Source organism: Theropithecus gelada, chromosome 14 (genome assembly GCF_003255815.1).
Source record: "Theropithecus gelada isolate Dixy chromosome 14, Tgel_1.0, whole genome shotgun sequence".
Classification (NCBI taxonomy): Eukaryota; Metazoa; Chordata; class Mammalia; order Primates; family Cercopithecidae; genus Theropithecus; species Theropithecus gelada.
The window spans coordinates 104,881,889-104,896,556 of NC_037682.1; the positions used below are offsets into that span (position 1 = coordinate 104,881,889).

The following is a 14,668-nucleotide window of genomic DNA, read 5'->3' on the forward strand; positions in this document are numbered from 1 at the left end:
AGTCACCCGTGCTGCAGGTTCTCTGCCGACACCCGGCCAGTCCTGCTTGGATACCTGTACTCAGGGACTGACCGTCTTGTAATTGTGATAGTAACCAAATAAGCACAGCCAGCAGGACAAGTCTGCCCTTAAATCAGTCCTGTGCTAGCTTTCCAAGCTAAGGATTAAAAGACTGAAGATTCTTGTGAAAATTCTGAGCCTAGGTCGTCTGAGGATGGTGTGTGCTTATGTTGGACTCCCCCTTTTGGGTTTAATTGGAATAACTCAGTGAAGTATGTTTTGTTTCTGTACAAATTTTTAATCCTGGTCTCATATGTGGTCATTGGAGTGGAATTGGGAGTGGGCTAGGATACCAGTATCACGGCCATTCAGAGATATAGTCCAATGCAGTTTTATTCAGAATTAGTTCTGCCAGAAAGCTTCCATCACTCCTTCAGCTTCTGGGGGGAGCCAGGGGGCCAAGAGGAGCTGCTGGGTAATCAGGATTGGAGCCAGAAGAAAGCAATCACTTTACCTTCCTAACTTCCCTCTGAAATCTCATACCAATTTTGTGGCAGGTTGATCTCATGTCACTATCTGTCCACCAGATTTTTTTTCTAAAGATCAATTCTAGTTATTTTTATTAATATAAAATATAACATACATTTTACAGTCCATCATTTTTAAGTGTACAATTCAGTGGCATTAAGTTGTAACCATCACCACCATCCATCTCCACAACTTTTTATCATCCCAAACTGAAACTCTGTACCCATTAAACACTAATTCTTCATTCGCTACCTCCCCCTAGCCCCTGGCAACCACCATTCTTTCTGTCTCTATGTAGCTGGCTATTCTAAGTACCTCATATAAGTGGACTCGTATGGCATTTGTCCTTTTATGGCTAGCTTATTTTATTTCACTTAGCAAAATATTTTCAAGGTTCATCCATGTTGTAGCATGTGTCAGAATTTCCTTCTTGTTTAAGGTGGAATAACATTCCATTGTATGTATATGCCACATTTCATGTATCCATTCATCAGTCAATGATCATTGGGGTTGTGTCTGCCTTTTGGCTATTGTGAATGATGCTGCTGTGAACATGGATAGCCAGTTATCGGTATCTGTTTGGTCCCGACTTTCAATTCTATGCATATGCCCAGAAATAAAATTGCTGGACCAAATGATAAATCTATAGTTAATTTTTTGAGGACCCTCGCTACTGTTTTCCAGAGTGGCTGCACTATTTTAACAGCAGACTTTCACTCTTCTGTCATCCTTCCCATATTCTCATAACAGCCAGCATGGAGGGCATCGTCACCATTGTGGGCCTGAAGCCCGAAACAACGTACGCCGTAAGGCTGGCGGCACTCAATGGCAAAGGGCTGGGTGAGATCAGCGCGGCCTCCGAGTTCAAGACGCAGCCAGTCCGTAAGTAAAGCCAGCTGCCCACCTTTTCCCAGCCCACCCTCTTCTCCCTGGGGGCAGCGGGGGACCCTGAGCTGGCCCATGTCATTGTTCAGACCACAGCTTTTTGTCTTTCAGATCCCTCTGCTCCTGGAGGCCTCACCTCCTAGTTCTCTGGTTCTCAGTGACAGCTAACACACAGTCCCTTCATTCTCTCTTTCTCCAAGGGGTTGGGGACACTGTCATAGTAGCCGGTCCAGCTCGTTAGAAACAGCCGCGGGGAGGGCACCAACACGTTATTAAAGGAAGTGGGGAGAAAACCAGGAGTGGGTCGTCAAAGGATCTGGGAGAGTTGCTTTTTGACAGGCCACAAAAGCCCTAAGCACCCGGTGACTTGCAGGACACGGGTATAGATGGTGGCAGTTCACATAATGCATTGTGAGATTGTTGATGCAGCAGAGGTATTCAGTCAGAGACAAATGGAAACTGCTAGAGAATATGTGAGCAGTAGCAGAAACCCAGCAAAGCCAAGGGGAAGAGGTAGCCCTGGCCTTGGCCTTTTCTGCTCCTCTCCCTCCCATAGCAAGAGCATTCCCCATGGCCTCTTTCAAGAGAATTGCTTCCCCCTCATTCCACTCAGGGATGGATCTCTAGGTTTTCCTCTGCCATTCCCTCTTTCTTTAAATTACGCCTGTCCCACTGTGCCCTCCCTTCTCACCAGCAGCCAGGCTCCGGGCAAGCCCTGCTCCCGTCATACCCTTCTGCAGACAGAGATTCTGCCCTGGGAAGCTCCTGAGTCCACCCAGCTAAAGAAGATACCGTAGAGCTAAATTCCTGAGTGTTCACAGAGTTCCCTGGGCTCTCTGACCCCTGGATTTAAAATGCACCTGGGAGAATCCTTTGCTTCCTTCTCTTTGAAGCCAGGGGCCTGCAAAGGGACCCACTACCCTTACCTCTTCCCAGAAATCGGAAAGCCTGTCTCATCTTCCGTCTACAGGAATGGCTTCTTTCTCTGGATTTGAAGTAATTTGATAATTTGAGTTCCAGCTCCGTGTGCTCTGCGGATTCTATTCATTATCTTTTACATCTTTTTTTTTTTTTTCTTGGGTCTGTCTCTTGTCTTTTCTTTTCGTCTGTGTTCCATCCATGGGAAATGCAGATAGCCCTCCTCCACGTAAGTGCCTCTTCATACCTCATTACCTGTTTCCATAGCGTTAACATCTGCTAGTTCTAGTTCTTAATTTAGTTCTGGTCCCTTTTTTGTCCCCTAGAGGCTGAAGTAGATGATATTGTCTGGGCCCTAACCACACTGACCTTAGTCTAGTTGTGCTGTTGTTAACGTCTGTAGGTTACTCCAAGAGGCTAACACTCTTCCTGTTTTAGAGCATGCAACTTCTGTGTCTTTGGAAATTGTGCTTATTTATTAATTTTTGTGTGTGATGATTACCCCATGGCAAAGATGATGTTTGCTGAGCCAAGCATGGTGGAAGTCTGCAGATGAGCCCCGAATAACACGCTATAGCCCCGCCTCACCTGCAGCCAGGATGCCGGGAAAGTGACCACAGCCCCACCAGGTCACTATTCAAAATACCTTGAAGGAAAAAAAACCTGAAAGGATTTTCATATTTGCTTTTAGGAGATAAAGGAATTGAGCTCAGTTGCTTCCTTGCTTTTTGTCTGTCAGCTTGGTAGCTGGAGGGGAATAGGAGGATGGTCAGGGAGGCTCCTACAGCAGCTGCCATAGTCAAAACATAGCATGAACTTTGGTTCTGAGCCATGGGCATGTCCCGCAGGCATCTGTTGCAGAGTTAAGTCTCTAGTTCCGGTCAGCTCTGTTCTTTAGCGTGTAGTTACTTGCAGTGTGCATCTCCTTGTTTGGGGAAGACTAACCAGCTAATGTAGGAGCTCTTCTGCCATGCATGGTAGGGAAGGGGAGATTCCTCACTGGAAGGACACCCTAATCATGGAAGCTGTACATAGAGGACACAGGGAACAAGGGTAACAGAGAGATGAAGTGTGGTTTGACCCCGTCAGCCTGCAGAGATGCCCCTAAACTTCCCTTCTCCTGAGATTTGGCACTTCCTAGGATGAACCAGAATAGCGGAGGGAGGTGTTACCCACACAGACACCGAAGAAAAAGTATTCAGGAAGCTGTACAGTCTTTTCAGAAAAAGGCTCCCTGCACCTGAAAGGTACCCAAGGAAGCTTATCTTTCTAACATTATTCAGAAATATCGCAGCAACAGCAAAAACTAAGTAGCTACATGTAGGCGTTCTGAGATTTTGAGCAAGTGCCAAATCCACCCTCAGCAGAGTTGGTGCCGGGATGAACCAGCTCTCGAAGGCATCAGAGTTGAGGGATGGAGCCATCAGGCCGGACTGACAAGTACCTGCTCTGGGCGTGCAGCTGCTGTGCCCTAAGCAAGTTTGGGAGGAGTCACTCTGGGCATGAGAGAACCTTCCTTCTGGATCTTCCTCTGATCTTTAACTCATGGTTCAACTGAGTCTCCAGGTTTCCTCTGGTCTGGATTTGATCAGTAAATGAATGCTGGCTTAGTTACATTAAAGAGAGGAAGGCTGGGATGAGGCTCCCCTCTGAGTTTCTAACCAGTAACTGGAGTTTGAGTACTGAATCAGAGTAACTGGGTCTTGGACTTCAAAGGCCACAGTGGTTTTCATGCATTGCCAGCTCAGTTCTTGCAAAGGTGAGATTTTATATATGTATAAATATATATATAGCAGAAGCTATATTTTAAAGCCAATGTTAAAAATGAAATTCTTAGTGAAATTATAACTTTAAATTAAAATTTTTAACTACAAAAAAGAGGTCTCCGGACCTTGTTGTTTATTGTCTGATAGTATCAAAATGGATAAGTAACCACGACTCAGAGAAGCCCTTTGGAAAAGGGTGGTGTCATCTCTGCATTCCAAGTAGATCGTGAATGCTACAACAGCAGGCATTGTTAGTGGTACAAAAAGTCAGTTTTTCTCAATCATATAATAAAGTTAAGGTCTGAAGAATCAAAAGGCAAACTTCTTTTAGATAAGTAGAACCATGGCATATTCTTAGAATTGAGCATGCCTTTTGCAAGAACTTTAGCAGGATGAGGCAGTGAACATATGGGAACATCATATTATCACCAAAGATGACTTATTATGGTCTTTCTTTGTGCCCTGATAACCTTCCCAGAGTTACTGAAGTGAGGACTTAGCCCACAGAGTATCCTGCTACCCCTAGACCCATCCTGAAAACAGATGTCATTGGGAGGATGCTGCCAGCAGTTACCACTGTTATGACAAACTCACCCTTTTGCTGCTAGGAACTGAGGAACGAGACTTAGGAAGGACGTTCTCTGAATTCTTACTCCCATTTCTTGGAAGACACAAAGGTTGTCTGAATTTAGGTAAACAGAATCAACCACCAGTTTAGCTGTGTGCTTGCACTGAGCCCAAGAACCAGTGGCATTGGTTTCTGATGCCAGCTCACAGCACCGCTGACACTGCACCCCTGTCCTGTAATACTGTTGGAATGCAGATGCACAGCAGGATCCCATGCCACTGGAGTTGTGCCCTGGTTACACCCCAAGCCCTAGGGAAGAGAAGGCACAGAGTCAGCAGAGGCCAGTGTGCTTCACAGGGAGGTGTTGCTGCTGGACTCCTGGACTGCCAGGTGTCAGGTGAGACCAGCGCATTTGGCACCGGTCTCATCACTTGAAGTTTGTTGAGATGTCTCAATAATGGGATTACTTTCTTGGTTCTTTAATAGACCTCTCCGTGTTTAGAGACATGGATACGTCAAAGCAGGGATGAGCGGGGGAGCTAGTAAAAGCCACAAATTCTTGTGCTTTCAAGCTGCCAGTTAGTAAGCATGGCTTACCTGTTTGGAGGTTCCTTTGTTTGTAGTTCATGAATGTGCATGAAGGTCATGAGGAAACTGTGACTCCAAACAAACAAATAAAACTCTAACCTGGGAGAATGTGCCTATTTCATGTTATTTTTTAAGCCAAATGTCTGCATGCCATCAAGACACTCAGGAGGAAAGCTCACAACCTCTGTTTGCCTTGCGAGGGGCTGCTTCTGTGAGACTCCTTACAACTCGCTGTGAATCCTCCCCTCCATGACTGAGCTACCCACCTTTATAATTTCATTGCCCAAACAATGCATCTTAATTTGCTTCTGTACCATGAAGCGAAATAGACAATTTCTTTTAGAATGTAGAGATTATGAATGAGTCTCTACTTTTTGAAAGAGGCATCTTGAGATTTTTGTTTTCACGTGTTGTCCCCCAGGTGGCGCACTGCAAGTATAAGTTAAACGGATTGTCATATATGTGGTTAAAGCACGTAAAATTCCATCTCTTTGCCAGAATAATATGGACAACTATGCAAACAATTCAAGCCAAACAAAGAAAAGAGAGGGAAGGAGACCATCTAATAATGATGAGTTACGATTCTTTGTTGCTTTGATTCCAGTGACACTGTACTCATGGTTTCATGAGATGCCCTCATATGGAAGGTCAAGGAAGACAAAACCATGAGTATTAGATATTAAGGCAGTGTCGGAGATGCGCTGAGGTTTTTCCAAATTTTCATCTAGCTCTCGAAGGGGACTTGTTTTGTGACTGTTGATGGGACTACTTCCAAATATTTGCCAATGAAAAACCAAAGATCCATTCAGTGTCCCAGTATCTCAGATGCACAAACAACCATCCTCTACACAGAAGATTGGCTAGAATTTCAGTCCCAGTCTCTTCAACATTTCTGTTCTCTGGAGGAGTGAGAATAATCCTGAATATTATTTGCATGGCTCTTCTGTAGCAGCCTCCAAATAACCACATTCTATAGGGGAGTTTTTGGAAGGCAGCAGTGGTTGCAGCATCATCTGTATGATAAAGGATCATGAACTTCACCCAGTAGTACACATTAGGTAGGACAGCCATTTCTGTTTCATTCAATCAGATGTTGAAATGAGTGAGGCATATAGGTTTTGCTATAAATAAACTCATATATGGAAATATATACCTATATAGAAACACATATATAGATGTGTAACATGAAAAGCCAATGTCTATTTTCTCCTTCACTGGTTCACCTTAAACTGAGGTCCAAATTCCCTTTCCTCCTATACCTCTGGTCCTATGGAGACAGCTGGTGCTGCTGAACTGGATATTTGTTTTCAGTCAAGGTTTGAGGCTTGTGCAGCTGTTCCTGGGCCAGACTTTACCTGAACTGCAGGGTTTGGCAGGTGCACAGCCTCAAGGTTTGAAGTTAGAGAGAGCCCTGCTCCTCGCTGGTGCCCTGGCCACCTGTTCAAACACAGTGTTGTTCTTCCCACTGTAACTTGCTTCAGCTCCTCATACTGACGCCCCAGGGTAGTTGCTTCCGTTTTTTTCATTCAGTATCTGTGTACCTCAATGATCTTTTTTCCCCACCTTCATTTTTCTTTCTTCAGCGGCATCTGCTAGCTCGTCTACCCCTGTTCCATTGTCTCCACCAGATAGTGAGTATCATTTTCTTCATCCATCTCTCTGCAGGTCGCTTTCCAGCAGCCACAGTTTGTTCTGCCTAATGTTATCTCCTTCACCAGGTGATAATTCAACTCAGTTGGTGGAAAGCAGCGTCGGGTTTTAGAGAAGCAGATGAGAAGAGAAACAGGCATAGGGCTTCTCAGATCCATGAGGGGCAGCCTTCCCTGAAGGAGAGGCGAGGGAAAAGCATTGCTCTGGATAGAAACCCCTGCAGGCAGGATCCCCAAGGCAGCTTCCCTGGGGTCACCCCTGTCCTCAGGATTCTGAGTGGGCTGGATCAAAACTCGTATTTGGAGAAGCCAAAGGAATTGACCAAGAAAAATGTCTCCTCTGCAGGGTCATAGAAAATGTGTTGGAGTGTTTTGTTTTTACCCTTCATTTTAATTGGCACAGTTGGATACAGACATTGAAATTAGATAGGGAGGCCTGTAGCTTTCGCTTTATCCATAAATGCATACTTTTCTTGTAAATATTTGTGGGAAAATAAACAGTGTCTGGCAGATGTGCCTGGCAGTAGGCGCTCAGGCAAATCGTTTAACCCTTCACAAGTGAGCCTTGTTTATCTCCTCCGTAAAATAGGATGCGTAGTCACCCACGTCCTGCCGCCCAAAAGAAAATCGCAAACATTTTAATGTTTCTCAAGCTCTGCTTTACCCACCTGGGATCATTACCACCGAGCCAGCAGTAATGTCAACGGGTCGCTCTCAGGTTTCGTCATCCTGGCTAAGCCTTGCTCATTTCCGATCTAATGAATGCTGCTATCCTGTCCTTTTGTTCTTCTGAATGCGCAGGAGTAGAAGGGGCTCCAGGCCTGCCACTGTTTGGAGTTTTCAACCTAGCTTTCCAGGGAGGAATAGCAAAGTAAGACCACAGCTCAGTAGGACACAGGATGCAAAGCCAGCATCTGCCCAGAGTGGCAGACAGCAGCAAATGGGCAGGCAGGGTGGTGCCACCTGGCTGGCTTTATTCTCCTTGATATGTCAGAAGCCCCTGCAGTTTAGGCTCAGACTCAGGAGGCGACTCAAGCCTCAAGCTCAGAAGCCCTCTGTCACCATCTGTTGACTCAGAAGCATGCCCACCGCCCCATGCAGTGCTTTTCCAGGCACTGTCCTGTAGCAGACGGAGTTCAGGCTTTGGAAGTAGACAGACCTGGGTTCAAATCACAGCTCCACTACTTCCGCCTGAAGCTCCATGACATAGGATAAGTCACTAAACCTCCCCAAGTCTCCGATTTCTTACCTCTAAGGTGAAGAATGGATTCCACTTACCTTTTAAGTGTTTGTGAAAATTAAAGATTAAGAGTGAAGAACACAAAACATACTGCTCGGAATTTAGCAACTGGAATTAATAGTCAGAATAAATGAGAGTTATGTTATCTCTTGCTGCGTGAGAGCCATTTGTCAGCAAAATCTCTGATCATCTCTTTTAAATAAGTATATTAAGGTATTTTCAATATGTATATTAAGGCCCAGCATGGCGTCTCAGGCCTGTAATCCCAGCACTTTGAGAGGGCCAGGGGCTGGATTGCTTGAGGCCAGGAGTTCAAGACCAGTCTGGGCAACATGGTGAAACCTTGTCTCTACTAAAAATATAAAAATTAGCCAGGCATGGTGGCATGCACCTGTAATCCCAGTTACTTGGGAGGCTGAGGCAGGAGAATCGCTTGAACCTGGGAGATGGAGGTTGTAGTGAGATGAGATCGTACCATTGCACTCCAACCTGGGTGGCAGAGCAAGACTCCATCTCAAAATAATAAATAGATAAATAAATATGTATATTAATATTGATAACTCAGAGAAGAGAGTGAGAGAATACCTCCACCATCTTTATAATGATGCCTACATATATATAATATATACACACCCATGTATATATACATATATAGCTATGAGTTTAATTTATCTCCATTCTCTCCTTCACCTTTCTGTGCCTTTTCTGTCTGTCATGTTTCCATAGCAACCTGGCCTCTTCCTGCCCTTGCAACCACAGAACCAGCTAGTGAGTACAGAGCTGAGCTGCTCCAGCCAGACCTCTGATCGCTTGTTGTAGAGCCGACTTCTAGGTTACAGCGCTGCCTGTTGTTTTCCCTTTTATTAAAAGCAACAGTTGTGAATGCATGAAGGCTCCTAGCCTGGTGTGGTTTCCTAAGCCTGCTGTCTGCTTGGCCAAGAGAGCAAACCAAGCATCAGCAAAAGAACGGGGGTGATTATTGGAAGAATACTCAGTGCATGAGGAGGCCTTTCCAAATCGACTGTCTAGTTAAAAATAGACAAGAATTAGGGAAACGCTGAGGACACAAAAGAACAGCATCTCCTTCCTGGCTTTTGCTTTACTGTCCCTCCTTCTGAAATACACACGCTCATGTGCGTGTTAATTTAGCAGTAGAAAAAAGACTGAGAACCAGGGAAGGAATAGGAGAAAATGGCTGCTTGGGGAAAGGGAGAGGGTGATGCCGAGAAGGAAGGAGCCGCTGCTTCCTGACAGCATGCCTGGCTTTGTCTCCCTGTATGCAGAGCACAGGGAAAGGAGAGAGCTCCTTCCTGCTGTCTCCTTTCAGGCTCCTGCCTCAGTGCTAGAAAAATGATGGGCAGAAAAAGCCTAATCCAGGCTCCCCCTGGGTTGAGAGTCCAGATGAAAGTGCTGGAATTTATCTCTTGACAATAAAGTCAAGAGCCAGACTGTATCCTCTTTTTTTCAACGTAGAAAACATTGCACAGAATCACTGCTGTAACATGTTCCAAACTGGTCTTTATAATGCTCTAATGAAGTAAGATGTGTGTGGAGGACTTGAATCCCCTGAAGAATCCATATGAGTATGTGTGCATGTTTGTAGTGTTCAAGCATCGAAGCTGTGTGGGAGTTTTAGATTTTATAATATTTCTGGTTGCACAGAAAAAAAAATGGCATACATCCCATCAAGCAGAACGAGAAGGCAGAAAGCAGGTATGCAAAGTATAACTCCAGCTCCCAGGGCCAAGCTTTCCAATACATAATTGAACAGAGAAGAAAAGAGTTTCCTGGTTCTGTGTGTTGCATGAAATGGTTCTTTTTTTTCTACTGCAGAACACAGCTCAGGGTCTGCTTTCTTGGTGTTCCTTCCGTGTGTGTGCTGTGATGAATTTTAATTCCTGATGCTTTTAAGGTTTCATTTTGTCAGCAGAGCAGAGCCGATGACAATAGGCTGTGCTCGCATGGGTTTAATTCAGAATATGAGTTTGTTTTTTTTTTAACATTTGGAAAAGGAATGCAGCTAACAGCCTCCTTTCTTATTCTACAGTGTCACTCCTGTCCTTTTTCAGCCTGGTGCAATGTGTGTCCAGGCACAGTACGAGAAAGCTACATAACGTATTTGCACAACTGTGTCGCATTTAAGGTGACTCACTCTAGGTTGGTCCTCTCTGTTAGTGAAACACAATCTTGGCTCCAGATTTTGCCTGAAGAAGGAATTAGGTGTCTCTCCCCTGACATGTCTTTAATTTTTAAACATCAGACATTTCTGCCCACAGATAAAATGCTTAGTTGTGACATCCAAAGGGAAGAAAGTTTGAGTCATTTTATTTTGAACCACTTGACTACTGACCCAAATTGTAGGTCCCAGTGGATACTGAGATAAAGGGAAGATGTTCACAATTGGGCAGCAGCCTGAGTTTAGCATGAACATATTTCTCACCAGTAAGTGAAATGTAGCACATGTGAATTGCAGTGGAACTAATAGCAGAGTAGCTATCAGCATGTGAATATCCATCGATCATCAATCCATCAATGGGGTTGAAAATAAATATCTCCCAGTTTTGCCTGTGTGTGTGTGTGTGTGTGTACCCATTTATAATTATGAGGGAATAAATATATTCTAAATAAAACCAAAGGAGCAATTGCTTAGTTGTATATAGTCCCTGAAAGTCCCCTTTGGCAGGAAGGTACCGAAATCTGTGTAATGCCAGACAATAAGAAAGAAGCATACATTCTATCAGCTCACAGTGGCAAGGGAAGAGGTAGCCTGGTTAAAGCATTTCTCTCGGGTTATTTTTAACCAGCAGTGTTCTTTACACAGAAAGGTGTCTTCATCTGCCTTCTTTGCCCTTCTCCCTCAGCCTCAATTGGCAATGGCCAAAACATTCCCTGGCCTCTTAAATTTAAGGTCAGAAACCCAAAATGCCTTTTAACAAGTCAAGATCACTCAGTCACAACATAGGACCAAAAGGAATGCTTTTACATCCATACAAGAAAAGTGTTTTTTTTTTCATTGTAAATCTCAAATTTATGTCTTAGTGCAACCACAAGTCTAAAGATACAACTTTAACCACAACAGGTTGGGTGCCGTGGCTCAAGCCTGTAATCCCAGCACTTTGGAAGGCTGAGGTAGAAGGATCCCTTGAGCCCAGCCTGGCCAACATGGCGAAACCCCCATCTCTACAAAAAATAGAAAAATTAGCTGTGCGTAGTGGCACACGCCCGTGGTCCCAGCTATTCAGGAGGCTGAGGCAGAAAGATTGCTTGAGCCTGAGAGGTCGAGACTGGAGTGAGCTATCTTCACGCCACTGCACTGCAGCCTGGGTGATGAAACGAGACCCTGTTTCAAAACAAACAAAAAACTTTAACCACAAATGGCCAAACATTTGCTTAATGTCAAACGCTCAGCGCATTAGGCCAAAGGTACAGTTTCTGCTGTTTAGTGTCAGCACAGCCATTGTCTCAACCATCAGAAGGAAACCTATTCCTTAGTCTGCGCTGGCCTCTTCCTTTGTATGGGTCTTGACTTTAGGGAGGCTCACTGAGGTCTCAGGAATAATACGGGTTTGTGGAGAAAGAAGTGAGATGAGATCATCAAAGCCACCATCTCTGGCATGCATCCACCCAGCCTCATTCAGCCCATGCTCCCCTCTTCCTTATGCCACAGGAAACATGAAATGACGCTTTTTGATTTAATACAATCTTTTGTTCTTCTAGGGCACACAGTCTTCACCTTAAGATTCTCAGGACTTTTCCTTGATGACCCATATTCTGTTTCATTGCCCTTGTTTCCCAAGGATGCTGAGACATTTCTGGAATCTGTGGATAATAACTTGCTTTTTTCTTTTCCTTTAACAGTCTCCTGGATTGACTTTGACATCTGGTTCCTGACAGCAACACCTCCCCATTTCAAAACAAGTTTACATGCTCCTGATGTGGTATTAATATGTAGTGTTGCAGCCGTAGCTAATGCTTATTGGTGTTGTTAACCAAATGCTCTTTATGATTTATTATCCTATTTCTGGGCAGTTTTGCTGCCCTCCCAATGTTTCCTATATATGCTGCTAATTTAATTTAATTTCTCCTTTTATTTAGTCTGTGATTTTGTTGTTGATTTTTCTCCCTGCCCATTGTTTACATCAGTTTTTAATTTTTTTGTATTTTCCATGTGACCTCCTCCACTTTCCTTTCAACCAATCATGTGCGTGCGTATCATGTGACTTTGTCATGTGGCTTGCATGGTGCTGATGATGTCGTCCACGCTGGTGAACAGAAGGTAAAACTCTTTGTTCTGATTAGTGAAATAAATCTGGGACCACAGCCTGGCACGTAGGGCACACCCATTTCTTCCTGTCTCAGATTTCCCAAGCAAAGCCATTTGAGAGATTCCCTCTTGTTCTCAATTCACATCCAGAATTCATCATTCCTTGCAAACTTGACATGACAATTTGATATCACGACAACCTTTGGTTTGGTATTTTGCTTCAAGAAATTTGGTCACACAAACTGTTCTCTACAGCCAACCCACGTTAGCCACAGCACAGTTTGCAAACTGAATTTTTACCAGATGGTTCATAAAAATTATTTCCCAGAAAGGTGTTTGGCAAATTAGCTTTATAGCATTGTTGTTTAACTTTATCCGGTAGTTCTAAAGACCATAGTTGTTCTAAAATGAGTCACATTCCTGTGAAAATGTTTACAACCTTGAAATGCTACAGAGTGAAATATATCAATTGCAAAGGTTGTATTTGTTCAAAACCCAATGAGAGTGCTTCATAAAATTCATGCACATTGAGGACTTTCTGAAATAAGAGATTTAAGAATTCGGATTAGAGCAGTTTGGCTGTGATTACCGAGGTGTCACTTTTTAAGAGTGGCCCTCCCCCAGGGAGGGGGAGAAAATCAAAGCAAAAGTCACTTGATAATTACCATGACTGGAGATCTCCGTATAATCAAGAAACACATGATTGACCCTTGCAGCAAAGGAAATAAAATTATAGCCTAATTAAGTGCATAGCAATGACAAAATAATTAGTTAATATTGTGACTGTCACAACCTCATTAAAACATTTCTCGCTTACCAGAAAGAGAGAAGGAAGCCTCTGCTCACAGCTTCCCTCACTAAAATCAAACACCTATTCAGAACCTGCTCTTTGAGTCATATGCATTCAGTTTTCTCCTAACTGAAATGTTTTACTTCAAATCACACCCTGAGACATGGGCTACATGGATCACGAAAGCAAAACTAACACCAGTAACCCCCGGTGTGCCCATGCATGCAAGGGGTCCCTGTTTGACCTCACTTCTCTGAGAACTGATTGGGCGACATCCACACAGACAAAACCGTCAACAGCTGGTCTCGCATGTCCTTTGTTCCTGGTCTGTTCTTGTGTTTCGTTCTCCTCCTGTGTGTTTAGCCCTGTGTACCTTCCCTCTCGTTCACCCTCCACATTTCCCATCTCTGAGCACCTCAGCTTTATAGGGATGTCAGCTTGGCCCCAGTGTAGTCCCATTTACAGCCAGACTCCTGAACTTGCCTATGAGCCATCCTCATTTCCAAAAAGGAGATACTGGATGTTGACATTGTACGAAATAAGGTGGGATTGTCCCAGAAGCAGAACATCTGATAATCTGATGTAGTCCATGCCAATAAATTGGGCTTACCTTTAAAAATCATCTGGATTTGCAAGTATTAGGACAGAGAATATAGAGAGCTTAAGATTTTCTAAACTACAAGTCCTACCCAAAATATTATATTTTCATGATTTCCCAAAGGTTGACCATCAGCAAGACTAGACATTTTTCAGACTTGTGATGACTGTTCGGTAGTTGATGTTCTGGAAAAAGATCTGGGCCTTCCCCATGAAATCTTAAATGTGAGCAGTTACTGGATGTTGAATTTGAAACCTATTCATTTCTTTTTAAAAAACAAGTTTGGTCATTTCTTTGCAATGCTATAATTTGGAGCGAAACAAAGCACAATGTTAATAAGGTAGACACTAATTCACTCCTCTAAAGAGAGATCTCTTCCAGACATTTTAAGCCAGGGCAAGAAGTGTTTAAAGATGTTTTCTGAAGTTGCCATAGAAACATTCCTTAGCAGTCTTCTTGGCTGTTGATAAAAAATGTGGACAGTACTTAAAAAAAAAAAAAAATCACTGAGGGCCTTAGAGAATTCCAAAGCTATGATTACCCCCTCCTGGAACTGTGTCCTCATCCATGACGGACCCTCTCCTGCCATCTGCAAGGGGGCAAACTGAGGACTTATTCAGGTGAGCCCTGTAAGCAGCAGGAACTGGCCTTTAACAATAAAAATTTAAGGGAATGGAGAGGTCAGGGCCAATAAAATTCATGGAGGAGAGCAATAAAGCTTAGTTAAGGACAGTTATCACCTCCTCTCCCTGGGTATTAGCAAAGATTTAAGCTGAATTGGGCCTAAATGAGAAAGGTGAAAGTAAGCGGAGGAGTGAGGGGGGACTTCCTGCTGTCAGTGGGTTGTACACCCAACAATTGGTGACATCTGATG

The 14,668-nt window shown here is 43.9% G+C and overlaps 1 protein-coding gene across 8 annotated transcripts in view; it reads left to right on the forward strand.

Annotated features, from left to right (window-relative positions):
- The window catches only part of NCAM1 (neural cell adhesion molecule 1), a 313,081-nt gene that overhangs the window by 268,788 nt on the left and 29,625 nt on the right, over positions 1 to 14,668 (forward strand). For 4 of the 8 annotated variants that reach the window (XM_025355124.1, XM_025355125.1, XM_025355129.1 and 1 more), the window contains 2 exons: positions 1,279 to 1,410; positions 12,416 to 12,418. In XM_025355124.1, the coding sequence (XP_025210909.1) occupies positions 1,279 to 1,410; positions 12,416 to 12,418 (135 nt within the window). Of the gene's footprint in view, positions 1 to 1,278; positions 1,411 to 2,545; positions 2,561 to 6,836; positions 6,885 to 8,868; positions 8,911 to 9,355; positions 9,359 to 12,415; positions 12,419 to 14,668 lie in introns of all 8 variants that reach the window. The other 4 variants (XM_025355127.1, XM_025355123.1, XM_025355130.1 and 1 more) reach the window with 4 other exon arrangements.